We start from the raw sequence: 27,616 nt of genomic DNA on the forward strand, positions 1-27,616 counted from the left end.
GTGTACGATGAATTTCCCTTTTTTTTTTTTTTTTTTTTTTTTTTTGGGCAGTTGTTGTTTCTTTCTAGTAGTTATAAGTCATTTGGTACATCAAACCCATATGGATTTTTAGAGCATGATGATATTTGACATGTAAATATATTATTTGGCACACTAATATAATAATGCTATCTTCTCTCCTACGGACTTATTATGATATCATATGAGTATTAGATTTTTATGAAAAATGGATATAAAGAAGTTGGAGTATTAAGATGTACAAAATGTAACACTTAATAAAGAAAAGCTTACTAGATTAACAAAACCAATATTTGAATTGTGTTTTATCAAGTTGTACATAACTTCTATTTTGTATGGATTTGTCATAATTTGACTGTTAATTAATTAGAAATCAAAATTTTAATGTTAATTAATTAGCAATCAATTTTTTAATATTTTTTTGTGTAAAAATCATGGATAGAGTTAATGCACGCAGAATGTGCAATTTTGTATGTAGTTACTAAAATTTATTCAAGTGCATAAAGTAGATGATTGTTGTTATGGACATATTTTCAGATAACAACCCAAAAACGAAGAGACATATTTTGATCATAGTATAAAGTAAATGATTGTTGTTATGGACATATTTTCATATAACAACCCAAAAATGAAGAGACATATTTTGATCATAGATGATTATCCAATCACAATCAAAAGTATCACTCAATAGAATAGATTAAAAAAAGTTGTTTTTACAATTATAAAAAATCTTTATAATATATCATTTTTTATACATTACTATTTAAATATATAAAAAATATAAAATAATTTTATATAATATTTCTAATTTCTAATACCTAAAATATGCATATTTCATATAGTTTTAACTAAGCCAAAAGAATACGTTTTTTTTTTTTCTTTTTTTTTTTCATAAATCGCTTAAAAATCAAACACTACTCTATGAAAATTTTCCATAATACTTTTGGATGAAACTGATAATTATAAAAATTTCATAACTTTTTTTTTTTTCCAGTTAGAGCACTTTTAAGCAACAGAAAGATATATTCGTTAGAGTTTTCAGTTTAAAATTAATGTTAAGAACATATTTGAAATAATCAATTATATATTTTTGAATATATTTGAGATGTTTATGTTTGAAAACATTCAATCGCATATTTCTGAATGCATTTAATACTTCCAAACATATTTAAGATATTTATATTTAAAAATATTTGATCACATACTTCTAAATATATTTAAAATGTTCAATTTTATATATCGAATACATTTAAAATATTAAATACTATATTTCTAAATACAAATATATTTTATTAATTAATATCTTTAATAATAATTTTAAATAAAAATAAAAATATAAATTTATAATGAAACTATATAAAAAAATTTTAATTTGGAATTACAAGCCGAATTTATTAGTCTCGTACACCTGCTTCAATTCTGTTGAATATCAAACCGACTCGAACACGTGGATCATATGCATTTGCTAAAGAAAATGATGTAAATGGAAATTGGAATGGAAAGCAAATAAAGATGTCCAAAACTGGAAGTTGAAGAGCAAAATGAAAGAGTTACTTAATGGAAAAGGAAGGCAAAAAGCACACTCCGATCCGAAAGTCCAACTCCTCCAACTAACAGTCGCCACCAACTTATATTAAAACCCACTACCACTATATAAACAAATACCACTTCCCCTATCTTCATACATTTTTCACTACCACCCAAACTTAAAAAAAAAAAAAAAAAACAAATCTGATCTAAAACAATGGCGTTTCATGGCCACCACCACCATCATCCTCCACCGCCACCGCCACCGGACCCCTTAGGACCACCACCTCCGGACCCTTTAGCACCACCGCCACCTCATCACCACCATCCTCCTCCTCCTGGCCCGCCGTCACCACCGCCACCTCATCACCACCATCCTCCTCCTCCTGGGCCACCGTCACCACCGCCACCCCATCACCACCATCCTCCTCCTCCTGGCCAGCCGTCGCCACCACCTCCGTTTGACGCACCGCCGCCTCCTGGTCCGCCGGGACCCCCGCCTCCGCCGTTCTTTGATCCTCACGAACCACCTCCACCTAACGGGCCTCCCCCTCCTCCACCTTACTAGTCAGTAGTTACATGAGCACTAATAAACCCGGTTTAAGGTGGGTTTGGATTTACGCCACGTCGTTCTGTTTAGGGAGCTATATATGTAAGTGTCTGTTAGTATCCGTTCGGTATGCCGAATTGTAACAGTCTGCATTGTATTAGTGGTGTTGTATTGTATTATTTGTGCTGCATTAAGCTGTACTGTTTTATAATTGTATGGTGTTTGATGCACATTGTATTGTATTACTTTTAAAAAAAAAAAAATTAAACAAAACTAAATAAATTGATACTATTTTATTTATGTAGGATTTTAACCTTTATTTTTTATCCATTCTTTTAAAAATAATACAAAAATGTATTGATCAATTGGACGTCTAAATGCAATATTCGATACATAAATCAATCAAAACATCTTAAAAAAAAAATCATTAAAACATTAAATAAAAAGGCTACATATATAATGGAATGGAAATTCATGATAAATAATTTTTGCAAAGTTACATTAACCAATTCTTTAACTCCAATAAAACATCTTAAAACCCAAAAAAAAAAAAAAAGTTGTTCATGTTGGAAATTTCATCCTTTTGCACTGATGCAAAGTAAGCATTAAATAAAACCATTTAGGATTTAGAGAACGTGAATGTGATGAACAAAGGAATGCCTTTCTCAATTAATACCTTGTCTCCAAACCTACTTTTCCCGAAATAATGGAACAAAAAGCAAAAGAAAATAATCAACTAAGGACCTTCGTAATTAATCCCTAGGTTATCGAAGCAAATAAAGCCAAACTTTTACACCCTACTAAATGAAAATAAACGATTTGAAAAACCATTTCATCCCTTAACGCACACAGAAACAATCATGCCAATATCAAATCACCTGGAGATGAATTGGAATAGGGCAATCACAGCCAAACAATGATAAAATATATATCCCGGCATGTTTGATTTTATTTAATCCAATAAACTCATTGCATGATCCACCAGCCGAGAAAACACAGAAGAGGGGATAACACAACGGAAAAGAAAAAATAAAAATAAATAAATAAAAGAAGCCAGCTTCTCATGTAGGGTCAGAGCTCCCCAAAAAATAAATAAATAAATAATAAATAATGAAGGAAGAGAGAAGAGAGGGGGGTTGTCCCGGAGCACGGAATGCGATTCAGGGGAGCCGTATTGTAAATAGGGTCAAATTATGGGTTAATGTAAATATTTAATAACTTAAAATAGTCATTCGTAGGATTTAGAATAATTTTGACTTTTAAAAAAAAAAATTACATGATTTGTTTTTCTTACAGCATGAGTTCTATTTTTTTATTATTAAAATACAAGAAACAATGTTTTTTTTTTTTTTTTTGGGTCATACAAATAACAATCTTAGAGAATTTTTTTTATTTACCGAAATTCCCTCGAAAGTATTTTAAAATTATAAAAAAGTACACTAATTAATGAAAAGAAGTCATTAAGTAATAAGTTAGAAAACAAAATAAAATGAAATAGCGAGTTTGAACAAGTACTAACCAGATTAAATATTAAGTGATAAATTAAAAAGAGGAATATTTAGCACTTAATCGATAAATATACTAAATATACCTAAATTAATAGTTTTATAATTTTAATAATATCTTTATATATTTATATATATATATATATATTAATAAATAAAGTTTAAAATTTTGAATAATAAATGCCTGCATAAAATAAGATAAGGCAATAAGATAATACTTAATTAGTTTTTTTTTTTCTAAGAGATAATGTCTTAATTAAGGGGGCCAAATATTTAATTACAGATCATCTTTCTTAAAAATACCATATCTATTTTGTGAAAGAGTAGTCTTTTTGCAATGTAAAAAAAATCTATATACGATCTCACAGACATATAACGTATCAAATTATCCATCCAATTTTCCATTTTTTTCCTTAATATTTTCTTTTTTCTTTAAAAAAAGAGAAAGAAAAAAAGCATCCATCCATTGTCCAAAAAAAAAAAAAAAAAAAAAAATGAGTAACCAGCACTCTGGCAATATATTGGACATTGCCATCGAATCTTCAGCGGGATTTCAGTGATTCTCTGATGCCACTCTTTCTTTTTTTATTTTATATATATATATATATATATATATATATATATATATGTATATATATGTAAAGTTTTACAGTTTTTGTAGTTTTTTCAAAAAAAAAATTCCAGCAATCTGATAAAGGCAGCTGACATCAGTACCAGAAGAAGAAGAAAAAATCTCAGAATCAAATAGCTTATTTGCCTTTCCTGAAACTTTTCCATATTGTTAATCCTAAATAATCAGTTTGCTCTTTGTATACCATTTTTGTTCTAATAATTACTTTTTAATTTGTTCTTAAACGAAAGTATGGGAGACAGAGAATGTCCCACTTCAGGTCCAATATTATCATCTAAGATAGTGATTGGAAAAGAAAAATTGATAACCATAACGTTAGGAAGTTTCAAAGCTTTCAACATGGTGGTTTATTTTAAAAATTAAAAAAAAAAACAAGGATATTATAATAATATAAATTTTTAGAAACTGTGTAAAGTTTTATTGTATTCCAACTAAAAATCTTTTTATAAAAAAAAACAAAGAAGATGAAAAAAGACTGGGGACTATTGCCACCCCATGCTGTAATGTGCCCACCGGCAGAGAGATGACAAAGATTCTGGCTGGGTACCAGCTGGGCCTCCTCCACCCCATAAGCTTCACCCTCACCCTCGGCCACCACCTTATCAATGATAGAGATATACCTCTTTATGTACATAAAACTAATATTATCTTATGCAGAAGGAAATAAATTATGTGCTATCAAATTTTTTATTTTATCTTTCTATTAATTTCCTAGAGCAAGTCATTTGGTACATCAAACCCATATGTACTTTTAGAGCATGTTGATATTTGACATGTAAATTAATTATTAGGCAAACTAATATATTAATGCTATTTTGTCCCCTACAAATTTTGTGCTTATTGATGATATCATATGAAAGCATTTGATTTTTATGGATAATGGATGATAAAATTGGAATATTGAGATATAGAAGGTGAATGCACTCAAAATGTGCAATTTTTAAAATACTAATACGGTATGCAGTTTCTAAAATTTATTTTGAGTGTATAAAGTAAAAGATTCCGACGGATATATCTTAGACAAGAACCCAAAAGAGAGATTATTTTGGATATAAAGCCCAAATAGATAATCCAATTCCAATCGAAATCAAATTATCAATAATTATATAAAAAAAAGAAAAAAAAAGGGGGAATTCTGTTGAATATCAATCTGCGTGGATCACATGCATTTGAGAAAGAAAATGACGTGATCGGAAATTGAAATAAATAAGCAAATAATATGTCCAAAAGTGTAAAACTTTAAGAGCAAAATGAAAAGAGTTTCTTAATGGAAAAGGAAGAGAAAAACAGGTTGTGATCCAAAGGTCCAACTCCAACTAACAGTCTCTCTCAGAAATTAAAACCTTCACACACACACACACACACACATATATATATATATATAGATACACACCATCTAGAAATTTCCATTTCCATCTTTCCTCAAAAACCCACCGCCATATAAACAAATCCTACTTTTCCTCATCTTCATCATCTCTTCTCCATCCCACTTCCACTTGAAAAACCACCCTAAAACGATGGCGTATAATAGGCACCACCATCACCCCCATCATCCTCCTCCACCACCGCCCCCGGACCCTTTCGCACCGCCACCGCCGCCACCGCCTCCAGGCCCACCACCGCCACCGCCACCTCATCACTACCATCATCATCCTCCTCCTCCTGGCCCCCCTCCACCACCACCTCCGTTCTACGCGCCTCCACCTCCAGGTCCGCCGGGACCTCCTCCACCGCCGCCTCCCGGTCCGCCGGGACCTCCGCCGCCGTTCTACGATCCCTACAGACCACCTCCACCTAACTGGCCTCCCCCTCCTCCTCCACCTTACTAGTCAGTCCAAGTCACATGTGCACCAACAAACCCCGTTTATGCCTTTTATTGGGTTTGGTTCATGCGACGCCGTTTTAGTCAGCCTTATGTATATGTAAGTGTAATTTCCCGCATGAGAGATGTTGTACTTCTGCTTTTGCTATTCAGTGCTGCTATATATCGTTATGTTAAAAAGAGGGAATTATTTGGGTGTATTAACATTTTATAATTTCGGATTTTATTTTAATCGTTATGCTATTTTTATTATTGCCTTTCTTTTTAGGTCTGTAGTTGGCAGCAATGGAATTACATTTGAAGTTTGTTGCGTTGTATTTTCTTTTTCATGTATTTTTTTTTTTTTGGGTTATTTTTTTGGAAAAAAAAAAAATGTGCCGAATTATATGATTATTAAGGTATTCAACCAAACGAAAAAGTAACGAGAACAAAATTCACAGCTATTTTCATTCATTGGAATCCCCTATCACATTAAATAGATATGTAGGGGGGTGGAAATTAAGGAACAACATTCAATTAGGAAAATAACTATTAGACGAATAAATATATATAGTGGAAAAATTAAGACATAATTTATACACATTGCAAAACTTGCACCTAGCTAGATATATAGCCAAGTAACTGATTAATTTATTAGTTCTCACAATCTTATTTATTTTCCGAGCTTGCATAGTTATGGCAGTGCCTTAAAGTCAGCTGGGAGTGTCTCCTGAAATATTCTCTCCCTGGCTTTGTCCGCCTGCATTATTATTCACATAAAAACAACAATATATAAGTAAACATTTCTAATATCCATATATATATATATATATATAGCATGAAGTTATATGTTAGAAACCAAATGCTAAAATATGAACCTGTTTTTGCCAATTTGTGAAAAAGGTGATAAGCGAGAGCACTATAGCTTGCAAAACAGAGCCTGTCAATACTCCAAACCAAAGTCCTTTCCCTCTTAAATGAAAAACAAAAGCCAACAAGGTAGATAATGGAACTCCAACACCATAATATGCTCCAAGATTCACATAAGCCGCTATGTCCTGCCACCCGCTTCCTCTAACAATCCCTGAATCATCCATGCAATTAAACCATCAAATTTAATTTGATTTGTTCTAAGATGAGAAAGTTGTCTCTTAGTGTCCGTTTGATATGCTAGACTCTACTGGATTAGACTGAAAGTCTAGTATCCCAAATGGTACCCTCCCTTTTTAAGTAATTAGCGCTAAAGGGTTACTAACCAGAAAGTACTGCTAATAAGCTGTCAGAAGTAATTGAGAGACAAAGCAGAGGGACCATTTCTGCTACATAATCTACAACTTCTTTCTCATTGCTAAAACCATATCCCAGAACATATCTACAGCAGTAGAGAATGGTGCTCACAACAGCAGCCTCCCCAACTGCAACAATCATCACCACAATCATAGCCACTTGAGCTCCCTTTGAATTCCCTGCTCCCAATTCATTCGAAACCCGGGTGCTACAAAAATGAGAGAGATTTTAGTTCTTCTAATGTAAACATACTTCATGGAGAGACAGAATTTTTGTGCGCGTGTGTCTACAAAATTGCATTTGTTTAAGATGTAGATTTAGAGCTAACCTTGCAGCAGCACCAATTCCATAAGGAATGTAGAAATGCAATGTAGTGGTGTTAAGGCTGCACATAAAAAAGTTACGAGATCAGTGAGAAATTTTGATGAGTTAATTTGATCTCCTTGGATTGCTTTAATCTTGATTGGAAAAAAAGCATACCATACGGAAAGAACTGAAGTTTCAAGTTCTGCATTTGGTAGAAACCCAGAAAGCAATACGAGCAGCTCAAATGATGCCCATTCAAGACTACATGATCATCAGAACATATCATTGTTAGTGACAAGTATTACGTATCATGAGAAAACAACTTTAAAAATACCAATTTCGTTCCAATATATTCAAACGAAAAACTTACCAAACCATGACAGCAGATGGGATTGCAAAGCGGACAAACTCCCCAACGTGTCTAAGGGCGTCCATAGTAACGTGGACACGGGTTTTCTCACAAGCTGAAGAATACTTGACATAAAGTCCAAGTCCAACAACACTCACCCAATACGAGATGCCAATCGATAATGCTGCTCCAGTAATTCCTAAACCCAACTTAAAAACCATAACCCAACAAAGAGGAACATGCAAAACTAAGACTGCACAGGAAGTGGCAACCATAGGAAAAATCAAGCTCTGAGATTGGAAGTATCGAACCAGAGACTGAAGAATGGCGTAGCCAAATAGTGCAGGGATGAGGAAAATGCAATATTTTCCACCAATATGTGAGATTGAAGGGTCTTGGCCAAACAATACAAGAATTTTCTCCATGAAAATCCAAAGCAGAGAGACAGGTAGACAAACAAAAAGAAGAGTGATGATTGAACAGAAAGTGTAGTTTCCTAGCTTATCATATTGTTCAGCTCCAAATGTTTGCCCACATAAAGTTTCCAATGCACCAGCCATTCCTAACTGCATGAGAATCACAATCAGTCAATAATTTATACAGTACATGGAGAAATAATCAGAATACTTGGAAAATGCAATGTTCATACTTATTTTACACCTTCCATAAACAATTTTTTTTGGCTTCAAAAACCAAAAAACACGTTTAGCTAAGAAATATTTGGGAGAATTCTTATTGTTATAGCATTTATGGGTCTAAAACTTTTGTTTTAAGCTTAGCAAAATGTCTAATTCATTTTCTTCTTTAAAAAATCTTGTTTTTCATTTTCTTCATTAAAAAATCTAGTTTTTGAACTAGGCCAAACAGAAACAACAAAATAATAACATTTTGGGCTGGGCAAAAGCAATCTTCAGTCTGATTTCCTACAACAGAATACCATCATCCTTTGACAACTCAACAGTTCAGTCGATTTCTTAAAAGAAAATTAATCTAAAATAACAAGCAGTATATCCTACTAAAACTACTCATTTTCATATACATATATACATCATGGTATATTATTTTAACACCTTTAGTTTTGGCGTTTATTGCGTAATTATTTTGTATATTCATAAACTACATGAAAACCTATTAAATTTTCATTTTTCCTCTAATTTCACCTTTTCGTATTTTATCGTTTATTTTTCTGAAATTTTATAAATTGAATACATAAAAATACGAAAATGTACTTTATAGCTTGGCATTGCAAAATTGTAATTAAACACCAGCAAGAAGAATGGGTCAAAATCGCAATTCTTTTTTTTTTTTTTTTTAAAGGAAAAAAAAAGATATTAACAGTTGCAATATTGACCACACACGTATTACTAAGCATTTAAAACACCGATAATGAATTGTGGACATAGAGGGGACAACTTGATAATGGTGTACTTTGGCACTGTAGAAGGAATTGTGTGGTACTGAGTTTTGGACTGTCTTTATTTATTTATTTTATATATATATACATATATATTCCCATTTACGTGGCATTTGAGATAAAGACCCAGCTTTGTTTTCTTCTGGTCAGCCTTATAAGGCCAAGAAAAACAAAAACCCTACTTTGATGCGACTTCAATGAATGTTGGGATCCAAAATGGTAATTATCTACACGCTTAAAAAAGAAAAAATAAAATGCACAAACTCGGGAAAGTTTTTCAGAGATGGGGCTGTCATCAAAATGCAGTGTAGGGTCAATCAACTGCGAAAACTCGAGGCTAAGAGCCTATCTTTTCTAATCATATAGAAATTCCTAAATCCAGATCTATGATTTTAGAATTTTGTTTATGGTGACGATTTTTATTTTATTTTAATTTCTATTATTTTATTATTCAACATATAGAAAAAAAAAAAAAAGTTGTAAATTCATAATTCAATCATTCGATCCTAATCATATATATTCCAATTGGATCGGTATAAGATTTGGCTCTCGATTTTCTCAATTGTTTTACTCAATTGCCAGATGTAGCTTTAAGAAAACATCTTTACCCAGATCAATCGAATATTATGTTTGTACGGTATAATTAACAATTTAAAACACCACATTTTTTTATAAAATTCATTATTTTTAATCCTGAAATATATTAAGAGGTTTTCATACAAATCTATTGGCAAATAGTATACTTTTTAGCCAAAAAAAAAAAAAAAAAGAAAGAAAACTATCAAATTCAAACAATTTTGACTATTATTCAATGGGATTAGATATCAATTATAAATAATAATAAAAAATTACTCTGAATGCATTATTTTTAATTATGACAAAATATATATATATATATATATATATATATTAGCACTAGAAGGTGTCGATCATAACGGTCAACCTGCCAAAGCATTGATGATGGACCATTTATCGAAGTAATAAAGAGAGTCCAATTCAGCCAGCTCACAGTAGCCACGTGGGAATTTTTCAGCAATTTTAAGGTAAGACCAAACACACCCTTAGACGAAGGACACGTCACACACGCTCCACCTCTAAACCAACATTATTGGCCCACGTTAAGGGTAATTTGTGTTACATGACTGACTAGATTTGACTATGTTAAGAGTAGATTGGATTATTTTAAATTCCATTTAAATTGTCATTTAATATTGAATTACATTTTAATTATTCAATTTTATATTCCAGTCCAGTCCAATCTTTTATTGCAGAAATTCTAATTTCCTACCACAACTTAAAACTCTTTCTTTTAATTATCTAAAAGACCTTAAATTATTTTCTTTTATATTTCTCATCTTCTTTTCGTCTTTTCTTTTAAGTATAACAACTTAAATAATAAAACTTGTTTCTCCGTTTCCTTAATAATTAATCAATTGTTCATACTTCCAGCTTTATAGAATTTAATTTTCGATATTTACATTATGAGCCTAAAGCAATTCTTTCTTTAATATAAAATCCTAAAATATTCCATTAAATTAGTTATATAGATATATATATATATATATATATATGTATGTATACATATCAACATCATTGACATGTTATTAAACAAAAAAGAAATTGCAAATTTTCTTATCAAGATACAAAAAAGACAAGATAATGCATGCACTTTCTTATCCATATTACACTACTGTTGGAATAAAATATCCACCTAATTCATGGTCCACCTATTTCTATCTTTTGAAAAGTAAACAAGCTTTACAAACTTCACCGACGTTCACATAAATTGTTTTAAATATTTGATTTTATTTTTCAAAGAATGATATGAAAATTTATATAATCTTTTTATACTCCCGGATTTGAGCTTTGTTTTAAATCTCTCAAGTATAAACGAAACAGTCGGAATAGGGAGAAGCTTCACATGTGTGTGTGTGTGTGTGTGTGTGTGTGTATCCTCTGTCTCACATCTTATATGGAATCCACACATGTGAAAAGGTGGGTATCAAATTGGGTTGTTAGAGATATATGCATGGTGTATTAAGTTTTTTTTATTACCAAAAAACAAAAACAAAAATTGTTGTAAGAGGGTAGGTGAAATAAGAGGGTTGTGTGGAATGAAATATAAAACATTTTTTATTATTTTTTGAAAAATAAAAATAGAAAATTTTGAGCAAATGGCAATTTAAAGAGAGAGTTGTTGATACCCCGGGTTAAAGCAACAAAAATGAGCATCCCAATGGTACAATAATGAATGGCAACTACTGTTTGATAGCATGGTTAACCGTATTTTGACTATTCTTATATCATATCCAATCTTTATCTATTTCATGGTTAATCGTATTTGGACTATTCTTATATTATATCCAATCTTTATCTATTTTACCCCATTTACCGACATCATGACATGCAATTGTCTGTTTAGCAAAAAAAAAAAAAAAAAAAAAAAAAAAAAGAGTGAAAAAAGACATGCAATTGTTTGGGACTAAAAAATCACAGTATCTTAATTGCTTAGTACCAGAAAAAGCTGAAATAGTATGCGGTCCCACAATAGGGGTATATAAATTGAACATCGAATGTTCGAGCATATGCTTTTCGATAGCTAGCTACTACCAACTCAACTCCAATTATTCATTAAAAATAAAAATAAAAAAATTACGAACTCAATTCCTTCAAAAAACAAACAAAAACTCTTCACTTGAAAAATAAAATTATCTATCATCAAACCTAAAAAAATAAATAAAAACTTTTCATCATAGTGTTTTTTTTTTTTTTTTTTGGGTTATATATAAGCGACATAAAAAGCTTACTTACCTTATAAATTATTGTGTGTTACTATTAATATTATTTTATAGCATACGTTCACTTAGAAATTAATTAACAAAAATCCAAAAGCAAAAGAAGCAAAAGTTGGTAGAAAGCTTCTACCATTCATAAAGTCCTTATCTTCTAAAATGTGAAAATCTCCTTTAACCACATCATTTCCAATTTTAGCTTCTTATTATTGTTTTTTATTTTCTTTTTTCCCCCAAAAAGACCCGAAAAAAAAAAAAAACAAAAAATTGTTCGCCCCGTTTAAGTATAACATTTCTAATTTTAGCTTTGAAATTTTTTTAATTTTTATTTTCTTATTAGTTAACAATTTTTTCTTGAACCAAGTGCCGCCTCATGTCCGGTTCATATATATATATATATTTTTTTCCATTCACGGGTTTGTCACATGTTCATAATTTTTTTTATTTTTTATTACCATCATTTTGATTTTCACATTTAAAAAAACAAGTTAATTTTTTAATCTTTTTAGAACCAAAAGTAATTATATAAAAAAAATAAGTGCAAAAACTAACTAAAACCAGAACAAAAATAAAAATAAAAATAAAAATAAAATAAACGAGAGATTAGAGAGAAAAAAAGGCAAGCTTACAAGAACACTGAATCCGGTGACGTCAGCGAAAGACGTAGCGATTGCGACGCCGGATAGAGAGATTTCGCCGAGATGTCCGGCCATCATCAAGGAAACGACTTGCAAAAGGAACTGACTCACTGTAACCACCACCATCGGAACCCCCATCTGGCAGAGCTTCCTCAGCTCTTCTACCATGGCTTTCTTTGTAATTACAGACCATGACGATGACGATGACGACGATGATGATGATGATGCTGATGCTGATGGTGACGATGGTGGTGATGTTAATTTCTTGCTTTGCAATAGAGCCTCTTCCATTTTCTTTTGTTTTTTTTTTTTTTTTTTTTTCTTATACTCTCTAATGGTGATTGTATTAAAGCTTAACTACACTTGAACCTACACGCGGAGAAACGTTCGAGAAATGTGGGTCTATTTATAGAGAGAGAAAAAAAGACATATGTATCCGTGGATTATGACTCATTGGTTGAGAGTGTGAAATGGTGTAGTAATAATGATTCTGACAACTCAAGCTTAAAAAACGTGACACACCTGCTTTTTCTTTTCTTTTTTATTTTTATTTTTATTTTTAATTCCTTTTACATCAATACCCCTGTTTTTTAATCTATTTTGCATGAATATCCTTTTTATATTTCAATTCAAAGTAAATTTACATCAATACCCCTATGTTTTAATGACACATGTCCTTTCCATGACACAGTTAGTTTTCAAGAAAATGCCATTTAAGCCTTTATTTACTCTAATGTTTTCTCCCGTGGCCTAAATAATATTGACCGCTACATTTAGTAATGGTATCCAAATGAATTCATAACTACATTTGATATATATATATATATATATATATTCACCATTAAAAATGAAATTGTAAAACAATTAAAAAATCAAATTTTATGTGTCATTTAGTAACACAATTAGTTTTGAAAGAAAATTACCATTTAAACCTTTATTTCCTTCAACGGCCCAAATAATATATCACCACCTACAAGTTGGTGTAATGGTATCCAAACGAATTCATGACTACAAACTAAAAGCACCACATTTGAATTCCGAATCAATGTTATAGTGAAGAATAACTTTGCAAATGGATTATTACATTGAATAAATCGAAAAATGTCCCAAAAAAAAATATTTTTTTATATAACATGCATAAGATGTTTAGGAAAATATATTATACTGTATATTTTTAAATTTTTTTTATTACAAACAAATATCCTCCTTATTATATTTTTATAACTCATAAAGATAACTTACTGTAATTAAAAAAAAACACTTGCAAGGTGTTTAGAATGCATGAACCTCCCTGTATGAAATATGACTATTTTGTTTTTTTGTTACTATCCATTTACAATTAATGGTTGTTTTGCTCCTTTTTTTATTTTATATTATTATTTTTTTTATGCACCTACCTACCTACCCTACCCTACCACAGACAGGAGAAAAAAAGCAACCACATGTGCTTCCAAAATTACCTAGTAGGAACAATTCTTTAATTATAAAAAGAAAAAGTGAAATAATAAAATTGTTGGGTTTGCAACATTCGAACTAATCGGTTGTCCAAAATATAAACTGTCCTCTAAGTATATATATATATATATATATTTTTTTTTTTTGCTGTATCCTATGCCCACCCCACTCCATGACTCGAACCCAGCACGCCTTGGCTTGGGTAGCAGCGCTCAACCAAGCGAGCTAATTAGTGCCGTCTCTTTTTTTTATTTATTATTATTTTATTCATTATAGCTCGAGCCATGTAATAACTAAATATGTACATTTTTTTTTGTTGACGATTTTAACCTTAGATTTTTAATTAAAGGGTTCGGTTTGGTAAAATTTTGAATAACAATAAATTTGACAAATGCAACAAATTTATGCTTATGTCAGTTGAATTATTTCATTAAATACAGCTTAAATGAAAGGAGCTATTATAAAATTTACACGAAATTATATGATTTTCTTAAAACGATAAAAATAAATTACAGATATTAAAATAAATAATGTGTTTTTTTTTTTTCTAAATTATAGAAAGATTGGGACAGGAACGATAGTCTCATTTCCTATGTGCTTTGTTTCTTAATTATAAAAAGATTGGGACAGGAACGATAATATCATTCCCTAGGGAGACTAAAGATGAGAATTGAAAGCTCGACCCCGCCCAACCTGTCCCATTTGCCATTTTATAGTACAATAATTTTGAAGTGACAATTTTTCTTTGTTCTTTATATAGTCTTGATTGTAGCCTTTGTTCATCGGAGGACCATGTTGGACAAAAACAAAACTGATTTTTCTCATATTTGTTAGATTGTGTCCAAACCATTCATGATACTTGGATACAAACTGCCTAACTTACCCCCAAAAAAGAAGATCATCTCCGTAATTCATTCATGAAAAAGAAGATCATCTCCGTACTATAAAATGACAAATAGGAGAGAAACATTTACTCCATTAATTTTTTTTGTTTTTTTGCAGAAAAACTTTTACTCCATGAATGTGTCCTGTAACTTGGGTTATGTTAATTGAGTCGGATACATAGTACACTCTCAAGTTTGGTTTTATTTTTACCGTTTAGTTCTCCAAGTCACTAGGTTTTCGGTTAATCTCCACCAAGTTACTAGGTTGTATATACAATTCATGATATTCACAACTTTAAGAGAAAAAAAAAAAAAACAATAACAACAACAATGATTTTAACAATATTGATTGAAGAAAACACGTGAAAAATAAGTGTATATATATATATATATAAAGAATGAAACGTAAATATTTTATAGATGATATGGCTCATTAACCCTTCTATAATCAAATACTAAATAAATATTTTACAGGATTTATATACTTCATCTTGACACCTTAATAAGTTATTGATAATTTTGTTTATATATATAATATGTGTTTTTTTGTTTTTTTGGGCATATAATAGTTAAAAGTGTTATGGATAATTCAGTGCTGCCATTTTACGTAGGTTTTTCCTTCCATGTGATGATTGTATTTTTCTTCATTTTTTTAGCTTTGGATATATATTATATTGGGGGTGGGGGGCGGCTTTTGTATTACAGGGCTGATAATACCAACCACACAGATTGGACTAAATATTTCTTGCAACTTGCAATGTTTTATACACATTTATAATAAGCATGCTTACAGAAAGGAACAAAAAAAGCAGTGTAGCCTGATAATATATAAGGGGAAAACGGAAGGGATTAATTGACTAATATATTGATTGCCCAAAATGGTTGATTGAGAGAGTTTCCTGAATATTTCAACCAACTAATAAAAATTTAAATCTTATATATTATTACTTTTCTTTTCTTTTATGGATTTCACACTTTCAGCGTTACTAATGCAAAGACAAAGAGTTTTTTAAGCAAACTGCTAAGTAAAGATCCCAACTCATTAAACTCAGCTGTAAATGTTACTTATTAATTATTAATCAGACTTTATTATTTTGGGTTATATATCTTTCCAGGTTGTATTATCATGATAGTCGCTTTAGTGTTATCTGCTCAGGGTCCCTGGAATATTCTCTTCCTTGCCTTGTCTGCCTGCATTATTATGCCATGGAAAAACCACAATATAAAATCTGCCGCTCTAACTTTTCCGTTTGGCAGAACCAACTTTCTTATCCCCTATTTTTTTTTTTAATTTTTAATTGTTTTTTTGCAACATAATGATTGATCCCTTTCTTATCTTGCAGTTGCTTTGCAAAAGATAAGACATATAATAATTGACCACCATTAACATTTTATACACTAAACTATATACGTATGATATGAGGTCCTTCTAGACAGCTCAAGTCGTATTGTCTTTAATTTCACCCAAAAAAAAAAAAAAAAAAAAAAAAGAAGTCGTGCTGTCTTTATATTCACCAAGAAAAGACATATTGACTTTATTTAGCCCAAGAAAAGGAAAATGTCATATTGTCTTTAATATATATATATATATATATAAGGTTCTGTTTGATATCACGATCATTAGTGTTTGGTGTCTCTAATTTTCTCATTTGATATCTATTCCTAAAATAAAAAGAAAAATTATACTTTAACCTCTTCAACTATATTATATTTAGCTATTTGCTCTCCAATTATAAAAGTTTTCATATTGCCTTGTGAATTATTATTCCCCTATACCCAACCATGCAATTATTCTTAAAAAGTGTGGCAAAATGCATTCATTGAACAAAACTACTAGGAAAGTAACAGGGGATTTCCCTTAGTTTTGACCGAATTTAGGATATGAGTATTCTTTGAACCAAGCTTATAATCTTAAGAACAATGTGAGGGGTTTTCTAATAAAAGGGCAAAATGCCAAATGTAGAATAGTTGAAGGGTAAAATTTAGTTATCTCCAAAAATAAAAAATTACATAAACATAATATATATGGGAGAGGCCAGAGTAGCAGCAAAGACCCTGCCTTTGCCAATGTGAATTTAGTAAAAAGTAAGAGCAATATAGCTTGTACATGAGCCTGTCAAAACTCCAAAATGGGGAGGGAAAAAAAGAAAAAAGAAAAATGGTTCCAACAAGGCAGATAATGGAATTCCAACACCACAATATGCTCCAAGAGTTACCGAGGGGCATGAATGCTGCAAGAATATATGATGCCCAACAAAATTCATTAGGTCAAGTGATTTCCAATAAGCATAATTTGAAAGCCTACATAGTTTATGAAAATAATAAGGAAATAAATATTGAGCCATTCAAAGTGGCAGGATTGAAGTCCATTCATTCTCGCATTCCAAACTGGCCTTTGAAAACTTATAGCACAGCTATCCTCCCTCGACTTCCATTATCATCACAGAATCTTAAAAAATTTTTTACAAAATAAATTTCATCAAATGGTCACACAGGAAGCTTTTCAAGTTGGCCCAATTAGAATTTGGATCATCATCTCTAACAGCATATGTGCAAACATTGGCAGGCACCTGAAGAGAATGGTGCTGACAACAAGAGCCTCCTCAATTGCAAGAACTATTGCCACAAATCATAGCAAACTGAGCTCCCTTTTGATTCCCCTGCCCTCAATTCATTCAAAACCTAGGTGGTACAAAAATGGTACAAAATGCAGATTAATGCTTATCAAGTGTAGAAATGCTTTATCAGTAAAAGAATAAAAACAGAAAAGAAGTAAAAAAAGGTGTAGAAATGCTTCATGGAATAGTTAATAAATTAATTACACCACAGAGCCTGATTTTGAGGTTGTGAAAATTGGGATGCATTTGATGAATTTGGTAAAAGCCCAGATAGCAATGTAATTAGCTCAAATGATGCCCATTTAAGAGTACATAATCATCAACATGGTTATATATATGATTAGAAGAGCATATTCGTATGAAAATATATAACAAAGATCCAGAAAAATACACTAAAAATAATGAAAACATCGATCAACTTTCTTTTTTCAAGATATATACACAAAAGTGGAAAGTATGTAAAACCATGGAAGCAGAAACATTGACTTTATAAAGTGGGCAAGGAGGCCCACTAAGTGGTAAGCCATCAACGTCTATCCTTGACAAATAGATGAATAATGGAGAAAATTTCCTTGTTTCATGCCTATCCTTTTAAAGCGTTGGTCGCATATTATCAAGTGGTGCGCAACCTCAACTATCATGTGAGAAATGCATGTGTGTGTGTGTGTGTGTATATATATATATTGGATTGAACACTAGAACCTTTGTTAAAGGACAAAATGGTTTCACATGAGGTTGTTATGATGGAGAATTTAAAAAAAAAAAAAAAAAAAAAATGAAGAAAAATTCCTATAGGTATTTCAACAAATATACAAACCATAAAAAATATGTTATTATTTTGACATGGACTGTATGAACGATATAATATGTAATATGTTTGTTTCCTTAATTAAGCTAAACTCCCATTTGATGTCTCCTTAAATATCCTTTCCCTTGCCTTGATTGCCTGCACCATTCACATTTAAAACAGTTTTAGTCTTGGAAACATTTAATTAATCAACCTTAAACACAATTACAACATCAAAATTTTCAATCATCACAACAAAAAATAATAACAAAGAGTGTGTGTTGGAAAAGATCAATTATAGCGTAAACTACCTGTTTTTGCCAATTTGTGGAGAAAGTTAAAAGGGCAAGCAACACTACTTGTACGGTAGACCCAGTTAATATTCCTATCCAGAGGCCAATTCCTCTAAGACCTACAAGAAATCCCAATATAATTGCTACTGGAATTCCAACTAAATAATATGCACTCAGATTAGCATAAGCCCCTAAATTTTGCCACCCACATCCTCTTGCAATCCCTGGTATAAGACACCATTAGTTAGAATTTAATTGGACCAGCACATAAAAAAAAAAAAAATCAATCAAACATACACAAATTTTGCTGATTCTCAAAGGGAATTGATTCAAAGAACAAATTAGTTGGCAAGAAAGTAAAAAGTAAATTAGCATAATCAAATTTGTTGCACCATAAGACTTAGATAGTTAAACTATATATAAGGAAATGAACAAACCAGAAAGTACAGCCATTAGGCTGTCCATGATAAAGGAAAGAGAAAGCAGAGGAGTTATTGTTTCCACATAATCCACAACTTCCTTAACATTGCTGTAAGCATATCCCACAACAGAGCGACAGCAGAACACAATTGTGCTTAGAACAACTGCCTCTATCACTGCAAGCATCATCACTGAATGAACTGCAATCTGAGCTCCACGCGAATTACCAGCTCCTAATTCATTGGACACTCTTGTGCTGCAAAGTTTGAAAGTTCATAGTAAGAAAATCAAAGAACCAAGAATCAAGTTTTATTATTATTTTTTTTTTTCTAATTTTAATTACGAAATGTGAAGGGATATAGATATAACATGTATACCTTGCAGCAGCACCAACCCCATATGGTACGAAATAGTGCAATGAAGTTGTAGTAAGGCTGCTCATACATTTTGAGGCATTAAAAAGCAATCTATAGTAGATGACATTGCATATACATTAGTCTTCATAATCATATAACATATAGTTAAAGAAGTATTACCAAATTGAAAGGACTGAAGTTTCGAGTTTCGGATTTGGTAAGAGTCCAGACAGCAAAATGAGCAGCTCAAATGACCACCATTCAAGACTGTTACATGATCTTTGATTAGCATATATAGAGAAACAAAATGTTAAATCTAATAGAAATTTAAGCATCCTAACTAGGGAGTAGAAACATAATATTTACCAAACCATAACAGCAGAAGGAACAGCAAAGCATATAAACTCCTTAATGCTCGAGAATACTTCAGTCGAAAATGCGACACGAGTTTTGTTACATTTTGAAGAATACTTCATGTATAAAGAGAGGAAAATCACACTCAACCAATATGATAAACATATGGACATTGCTGCTCCAGTGCTTCCCAGTTCCAATTTATAAACTAAAACCCAACAAACCGGTATATGGAAACATAGAGTGGAACATGAGCTTATTAGCATTGGAAGGATCAAACCCTGAGATAGGAAGTAGCGGATCAGTGATTGCAGAATAGAGTGTGCGAAAAGTGCAGGGATGAGTAAGATTGCATATTTTCCAGCTTGATGGGAGATTAAGGGGTCTTGGCCAATCAATATAAGCAAATCCTCTATGAATACCCAAAGGAGGGATATTGGTAAACAGACCAACATAAGAGAAATTACAGCACAATAAGCGTACATTCCAAATTTGTGATATTGTCCTGCTCCATAAGCTTGCCCACATAAAGTTTCCAATGCACCAGCCATTCCAACCTGTACAGCTTTGAATTTCAAGGTCTTATTATCGTGGTAAATAATGTTAAAGATTATAAAAAACAAATAAATGAATAACATTCTCTCTCTCTCTCTCTCTCTCTCTCTCTCTCTCTCTCATTTTTGGTCTTAATGGTAAAAATGTTTAAGTAAATAAAAGATTATAACAAAGAAACTAATAAAATAAAATAAGATGCTGTTTGGTAACTTATTGGTTATTAATTTTTTTTTTCTACTTAATTGTGTGAAATTTACTTAACTTAAATGTTTATTAGTGTTAGTTTGCATTATTAAAGTTTGTTAAACATTTTAAATAATTATAAACTTGAAAGGGAAAAAAATAAAATAAAAACAAAATCCAACTCAATTATTCAATTTGGTGTTTATGTTTTTACTTCTTCTCCTTTATAGTTAATTTATTTGTTTTTTTGTTTTTTTTTTTTTTTGTTTTTGTTTTTGTTTTTGTTTTTACAGGTCTTAACTATTTGGTTAATTAACTGCTTAAGAAACTATGTAAGCCAAAACCACGTCATCGGCTGCATAATGCTGAGCTGGTTTTGTCTTCTAGTGAGCTTTTGTTTTGTTAGCAAAATTGGTGATAGTGTCTTCTTACTATATTAGCAAAACTGGTAATTATCAAGTATTGTCAACGTAATTAGTATAAAAACAAAGTTTTAAGTTTTAATGATAATCCGAATTGACTGAATTCTTTAGATGGAAAAAGTCTCAATCTTTGTCTTCTCGGCTTGATCTGGGTTGGTTTTTCCTTACACTTTTCTTATCTGGATTGGACTTGCGTGAATCGCTTATTTGATTGGGTTCAAATAGAAGAATTTGGCCGTAGTTTGAAATTATTTAAAATAAGAGTGCCACGAATACAATCAGCGGTCAAGAATATGATATTTAAATTTGTGGTTGTGGTAGACTTGTAGTTCTAGGGCCCAAATGTTAGGCCGGTCAAAATAATCATACAGCAGACACGAATACTGAGTCTATTACCAAGAAAACCCCAATACAAAAAGCTACTGGTCCCTTTTCTTAGGTACAATGTTCTAGTAATTGTAATTTAAGTAATTTCATACTACAGCAGACGTCGTATAAGAGTGCTTAAATTTTCAGCTGACCAAACACGAAAACAATCAGCGGTCAAGAATATGATATTTAAATTTGTGGTTGTGGTAGACTTGTAGTACTAGGGCCCAAATGTTAGGCCGGTAAAAATAATCATAGAGCAGACACGAATACTAAATCTATTACCAAGAAAACCCCAATACAAAAAGCTACTGGTTCCTTTTCTTAGGTACAATGTTCTAGTAATTCACCAAAAAAAGAAAAAGGTACAATGTTCTAGTAAATTGTGAAGGAACAGGGTTTTATTATAGCTTTTTATAATGAGTTTGTTTAATCGCTCGTGCTTCCCTAATTAACAATTTCTTTAACAAGCTTTAGTAATCTGATTATAACAATCGTCCAATTACTAAGCAACAAATGTGTAAATATATAGCTTTTGGCCAGCTAAATATGCATCGACTTTTTTGCATAAAAGTCAAACTCAAAATAGTATCCAATACATTTAGTCATTTTCTTTACTGTCTAAGAGAAAAAAGACCATCGTATTTATTTGATAGTTTAATTGGTTAATTTTACCTTTCTATATTAGAATTTTAGTACTAAAAATTTTAAAAAATAAAAATAAGAAAAGTGCAATCAATTAACAATTTATCATGTCAAAAATGGATCCTGCTTGTAATATGACAATTAACAGCAAAACTCAAATATATAACTAAACAGATAACAGATTCAGTTGTTCAACATGCTTCAGAAACAATTGCCTAAAATGATGAAAGAAAATTTATTGTAAACTAGACATGTAAAGATGGAAACACACATTATATGGTTATGTATAAAAGGTGGATGAAGAAATGGTAAAAGAATTAGAAGTGATATTTGAGTTTGAGAGAGAGAGAAAGAAGTTTACAAGAAGACTGAAGCCAGTAACGTTGGTGAAAGAGGAGGCGATGGCAACACCGGAGAGCGAGAGTTCATCGATATGACCGGCCATCATCACCGAAACCACCTGCAACAGGTACTGAGACACACTCACCACCATCATCGGAGCTGCCATGGATATAAGCTTTTTCAGCTCCTCTGTTATAGCACTCCTCCATTTTCTTTCTTCCAAGGTTTTGGCCAAAAGTGGCTCTTCCGTGGCCATACTACTATTTGGTGAGATAGCTAATTTGGAGTGGGACTGGGGGTGACCGAAAGTATATAAAAAGAGATTAATGTAAATGCAGCTTTTTGTTATATTTTCGGATCACATGACGCGGATTCACCCAAAAAAAAAAAAGAGATCACATGACGCGGATAATAATTGTATTTGTACCTTAACCAAAAGTTCATTTATTACCAAAAAACCAAAAGTTACTTTATTTTGGAGTAGTGGAAATAAATGCCCTTGAAGTCAAAAATAGCTGAATTACCAGCTGAAACAAATTGAAATCCAGCTGAATAGATGGGCTGGAAAAATCCATGGTATTCCCACGAGTACGACTTTTGTCGACCCTTATGCTTGCATGGGAGTATCAGAAATGGGAACGATGGGTTGGTAAGTAATTTGGATTTTGATAAAAGATAAGAGGTTCAAATTTCACAATCATTTGTCGTAATATAGGTTCAAGCTTCATTATCATTTGTTATCATAGTAAAAGTCCAAGTTTCATTATCATTTATCATATTTACCAAACTATAAACATTGATATATAGATTTACCATATTACCTCGTCAATTTAGGTAAGCCCACCACTTGGGATGGTAGAGGTATGCGAATTTCGACCTTTTCAACCTTTTTTATTTACCGAACAATAAGAGCCAAGACAAAATTGAAATACGAGTTCTGTATGCACAACACAGAATACAAAGTTTTTTTTCTTAGAAAGAGAAATAAAGCAACAAAATTCTGAAAATAGATAAAAAAGTTAAAAGAACTTTAATTATCAAGAAAAGAAAGTTAATGGGAAAAAGGACAACGGTAATAAAGTCGTAAAATTGTCGGTTTATTATTTTTTCGCACTGACAACAACGTGCATGATGCCTCCAATAAGGAAAGCAATGAGTCTTTAGTCAATTCATACATATGGTGAAAGTATTCCATTATATATGGTTTTTTTGGACATAAAAGAGAAAGGCTTTTTTTTCTTACCTTTCCCTTCAAAATAGTAATAATAATAATAATAATGAATCCCATATGCCAAGGGGTCTTCAAACCACGAAAACCCCACTACTATGATTCTAAGCTTGTGGTTTGTGGTTGAAAGAAGAGATAAATGAATGCCAGCCTTTTACTTGCTTAATCTTCTGCAAATGCGAAGCTCCCCCAATACAAGTTGGGCTATTTAACTTTATCTCATACCTAGAGCTTATAGCAAATTTCTTGTTTTGTTTTCAATCATAAGCAGGAATTTGGATTTTCATTTGTTAGACTCTGTTTTTGTTGAAAGCAGAGTAGTGTTGTTCGGTGACTAATTGCATTGGTGAATGTTTTGTTAGTGCTACCATAATGAACAATTAAACATGCATTTATTACAGCATTGTATTTTTAAAATCTATACACATAATTATAAAGCTATATTTAATAGAATTACTAACCTTTAATATACATAAAATTATATAATCTGCAAAACAAATAATAAAAAACCACAAGGAGTGGCTAATGAATACACTCCTATGTAACATTTCTTCACATTTCTTCCTTGGGTTTTCATTTGAAAGGCTTCTATAGATGTTTCAAGCTCTAATTTTCTCTATCGAATGTATTTTACTAATGCTCTTGTAATTTATTCTCTAATTTATCTATATATATACACAAAATAATTAATAATTAATAAATAATAATAGTAATAATAATAATAATAAATAGGAAATAAAATAATTGAACTTTTAGAAAAAACAAATATTTCAGTCCAATAAATTAATTGAAACATTACAGAGATTGTGTCCAAGAGTTTTATGGAAACAAATTAGTTACATTATTGGTACACACAAATCTTATAAATAAGTTACATGATTATAATTAGTACACATAAAATATTTAATATGTTTCTTTCGTTTTATTATAAATTTTCATACTTTTGAAAAATATCAGGAGATTCCTTCCACATACATTCAAAATTTTCAAACCATCAAAAAACTGTGTTCAAAATCACCAATCAAAAAGAAAAACAAAAATACATTAGTTTGTTGTCTAAGCTAAGAAACTCTTATCATTCGTTGTCTCCTTAAAGATCCTCTCCCTTGCTTTTATTGCCTGCACCATATACACATCAACAGTATTCAGTTTGAAAGTGTCTAACCAAATTTACCACAATTACAACTTTTAACATTTTCAATCATTATAATGACATTAGAATTTTCAATGTTTGAACCAGAATTTCCAAATAAATAAGAAAGATTATGGAAAAGCTCATTGGTGAGGACCTGTTTTTGCCAATTGGTGAAGGATGTTATTAGGACAAGCAATACAACTTGCACTGTAGACCCTGTCAATATTCCCATCCAGAGTCCAGATGCTCTTAGTTTTAGAAGAAAACCCAATATAGTAGCTATTGGAATTCCAATTAAGTAATATGAACCAAGGTTGGAATAAGCCCCTAAATCCTGCCACCCACATCCTCTAGCAATCCCTGATTCAAAGAGAAACTGAACTCATTCAGGTGGTATATTAGAACAAGATGCATCAATTTGTAAGTTTTGAGACTCAAAACAATAACTACACTGCTCCTATATTTCTTTCAAGCAATGTTCCATACATAATTGATTCAATCAGGAAAACATACCAGAAAGTACAGCTAAGAGGCTGTCCATGATAAAGGAAAGAGAAAGCAATGGAGTTACTCTTTGCACATAAGCCACAACTTCCATTTCGTTACTGTAAGCGTATCCTAAAACAGAACGACAGCAGAAGAGAATCATGCTCAAAACCGCTGCCTCTATGACCACAACCACTACAGCCACATAAACAGCTATCTGAGCTGCCTGTGAATTTCCGGCTCCTAATTCATTCGAGACTCGAATGCTACAAAGTTTCAAAAAACAGTTTCATAATAAATAAAAAAATATGTAACAAGCAAGAAAAATTGTTTTGTCATGCATATTGTTTAGGCATATACCTTGCAGCAGCACCAACACCATATGGAATGAAATAGTGCAATGAAGTTGTTGTGAGGCTGCTCCACATTTTATGTACTAATTAGACCAAAACCAATGTTGCTGGTGCTAAAATCTTAATCAAGTTAAAGAAGCATACCAAATGGTAAGGACTGAAGTTTCAAGTTTTGGGTTTGGTAGAAGTCCAGACAGAAAAATAATCAGCTCAAATGACCACCATTCAAGACTGTAAATATTACATTGGCACCAAATGTTATAATTATGGCAGGGATCAGAAATATAAATGTTATTATCTCAAAGTACTAACCCAACATTGTAATTATAGCAGGGATAAGAAATATAGTTACCAGACCATAAGAGCTGAAGGAACAGCAAAGCAGAGAAATTCTTTGATTCTTAAGAAAGCGTCCGTCGAAAATGCAACAAGGGTTTTCTCACAATATGAAGAATACTTCATGTACAAGGCAAGGAATGTAACACTCAACCAGTATGCTATACAAATGGAAATTGCTGCTCCTGTACTTCCTAGCTCCAATTTATGAACTAGAGTCCAGCAAATAGGTATGTGGAAACATAAAGTCGAAACCGAGCTAAGGAGCATTGGAAGGATTAGTCCCTGGCACTGGAAGTAGCGAATGAGTGATTGCAGAATAGCACTTGCAAATAGTGCAGGGATGAGTAAGATTGAGTATTTTCCAGCTTCATGAGAGATTAAAGGGTCTTGGCCTATGAATACCAGCAGTTTTTCAACGAATATCCAAAGGAGAGAAACCGGTAAACAGATCAAAAGCAGAGAAATCATAGCAGAGTAAGTGTACGTTCCCAGCTTCTCATATTGCCCTGCTCCATAAGCTTGCCCACATAAAGTTTCCATCGCACCAGCCATTCCTATCTGCTTGGGAATTTTTTATCACACTACGTTACGAAGTTAGAACTACTAAATACAAGATCATATAACAAATCTAATTTTACAAATAACATGTTCACTTCCTGACTGCTTAAGTTAGAGATCCCAACTCCAAAGTTAATTCAGACATTTAATCATTCGAATTTTACTTCGTTTTTTGAGATTGGAATTTTATTTTGTTTTATTTTATTTTTGGGTGAAAAATAGAGAATCCCATTAGAAGTTTTATTCAAAAACATAAGGCTAAGTTAATCAAAATGAGAGATGAAAAACAATTATTAAGAGATTGAGAAATCGAAACTTTACAAGAAGACTGAAGCCGGTGACATTGGTGAAAGAGTTGGCCAGAGCAACACCGGAGAGTGAGAGTTCATCGATATGGCCGGCCATCATGACCGAAACAACCTGCAAGAGGTATTGACACACACTCACCACCACCATCGGAGCAGCCATGGAAGTCAGCTTCTTCAACTCCTCCTTTAAACCATTCCTCGTCGGCCATGTCTTCTCTTCGCTATTCTTTCCCAATAGTGCCTCTTCCATGGCCATACCTCTCACAATGAAATAATAGTTTTACACAGATAATGTGTTTGAATCAGAGTGTAATTTATATAACAAAGAAATGAAAATATAACAGAACTGGAGCTTTCATGCATAAGTTATGTGGCAAAAAAGCAATTGTTTTTTACCATTGAAAAAGCACCAAGCCAAAAACTTATTATTATATGCACTCGTGGAAATAATGGACGCCGTAGTCAAACCAATACATTTTCTAAGGGTTTACATCTAGATGTACACATTTTAAATCAAGAAAAAGAAATATCCTCAGTATAAAAGCAAAGGGATTAATAGCTAGGCAGTAAAGTGGCCCAAAAAAGAAAAGAAAAGAAAAGAAAAAGCTTAATAATATCTACACCTATTTTTATTTATTTTTATTTTATTTTATTTCCACCAAGATGGACAAACCGAATGGTTGCTTAAAATTCTAAGGATGATTCAGA

General features: G+C 31.7%; 3 protein-coding genes across 7 annotated transcripts; all 3 read right to left on the reverse strand.

The window, feature by feature from the left end:
- Positions 1–6,472: 6,472 nt before the first annotated feature.
- On the reverse strand, positions 6,473–13,196 carry LOC107416100 (protein DETOXIFICATION 9). Its single transcript, XM_016024554.4, has 7 exons — positions 12,810–13,196; positions 7,996–8,540; positions 7,800–7,886; positions 7,648–7,704; positions 7,289–7,527; positions 6,911–7,116; positions 6,473–6,792 (listed from the first exon to the last, which is right to left on the reverse strand). The coding sequence occupies exons 1-7, from the start codon at positions 13,107–13,109 to the stop codon at positions 6,727–6,729; spliced, it is 1,500 nt and encodes a 499-aa protein (XP_015880040.2). The 5' UTR covers positions 13,110–13,196; the 3' UTR covers positions 6,473–6,726.
- Positions 13,197–17,399: 4,203 nt separating this feature from the next.
- LOC107416084 (protein DETOXIFICATION 3) lies at positions 17,400–22,895 on the reverse strand. Of its 4 annotated transcripts, XR_009638831.1 has the most exons (8): positions 22,521–22,888; positions 19,998–20,542; positions 19,812–19,898; positions 19,653–19,709; positions 19,293–19,531; positions 18,874–19,079; positions 18,593–18,721; positions 17,400–17,839 (listed from the first exon to the last, which is right to left on the reverse strand). XR_009638831.1 is itself a non-coding variant. In XM_048472833.2 (7 exons), exons 1-7 carry the CDS (start codon positions 22,755–22,757, stop codon positions 18,665–18,667), a joined length of 1,428 nt encoding a protein of 475 aa, XP_048328790.2. In that variant the 5' UTR covers positions 22,758–22,888; the 3' UTR covers positions 17,400–18,664. The 4 variants fall into 4 exon arrangements, 2 of the variants coding, with proteins under 2 accessions (XP_048328790.2, XP_060672869.1); XR_009638832.1 differs by lacking the exon at positions 18,874–19,079 and having other exon boundaries at positions 22,521–22,895; XM_048472833.2 differs by having other exon boundaries at positions 17,400–18,721.
- Positions 22,896–24,629: 1,734 nt separating this feature from the next.
- Positions 24,630–27,428, reverse strand: LOC107416097 (protein DETOXIFICATION 14). 2 transcript variants are annotated; one of them, XM_016024549.4, is made up of 7 exons: positions 26,922–27,428; positions 26,056–26,600; positions 25,848–25,934; positions 25,711–25,767; positions 25,378–25,616; positions 25,019–25,224; positions 24,630–24,848 (listed from the first exon to the last, which is right to left on the reverse strand). In XM_016024549.4, the coding sequence occupies exons 1-7, from the start codon at positions 27,162–27,164 to the stop codon at positions 24,786–24,788; spliced, it is 1,440 nt and encodes a 479-aa protein (XP_015880035.3). In that variant the 5' UTR covers positions 27,165–27,428; the 3' UTR covers positions 24,630–24,785. The 2 variants fall into 2 exon arrangements, with proteins under 2 accessions (XP_015880035.3, XP_024928189.3); XM_025072421.3 differs by having other exon boundaries at positions 26,056–26,623; positions 26,922–27,062.
- Positions 27,429–27,616: the final 188 nt, after the last annotated feature.

Source organism: Ziziphus jujuba, chromosome 4 (genome assembly GCF_031755915.1).
Source record: "Ziziphus jujuba cultivar Dongzao chromosome 4, ASM3175591v1".
Lineage (NCBI taxonomy): Eukaryota > Viridiplantae > Streptophyta > Magnoliopsida > Rosales > Rhamnaceae > Ziziphus > Ziziphus jujuba.

Bases quoted from the DNA above. Each gene is read 5' to 3' on its own strand.
- LOC107416100 (XM_016024554.4), bottom strand. From the start codon at position 13,109: ATGGAAGAGGCTCTATTGCAAAGCAAGAAATTAACATCACCACCATCG. The intron at 7,528-7,647 runs GTTAGCTCTAAA...TCATTTTTGTAG, and splicing joins GGAATTGGTGCTGCTGCAAG to CACCCGGGTTTCGAATGAAT. The intron at 6,793-6,910 runs GTTCATATTTTA...ATAATAATGCAG, and splicing joins TCACAAATTGGCAAAAACAG to GCGGACAAAGCCAGGGAGAG.
- LOC107416084 (XM_048472833.2), bottom strand. From the start codon at position 22,757: ATGGCCACGGAAGAGCCACTTTTGGCCAAAACCTTGGAAGAAAGAAAA. The intron at 20,543-22,520 runs GTAAACTTCTTT...AAAGCTGTACAG, and splicing joins TTACTGGCTTCAGTCTTCTT to GTTGGAATGGCTGGTGCATT. The intron at 19,899-19,997 runs GTAAATATTATG...ATCATGTAACAG, and splicing joins CCTTCTGCTGTTATGGTTTG to TCTTGAATGGTGGTCATTTG.
- LOC107416097 (XM_016024549.4), bottom strand. From the start codon at position 27,164: ATGGCCATGGAAGAGGCACTATTGGGAAAGAATAGCGAAGAGAAGACA. The intron at 25,935-26,055 runs GTAACTATATTT...TAATATTTACAG, and splicing joins CCTTCAGCTCTTATGGTCTG to TCTTGAATGGTGGTCATTTG. The intron at 25,617-25,710 runs GTATATGCCTAA...GAAACTTTGTAG, and splicing joins GGTGTTGGTGCTGCTGCAAG to CATTCGAGTCTCGAATGAAT.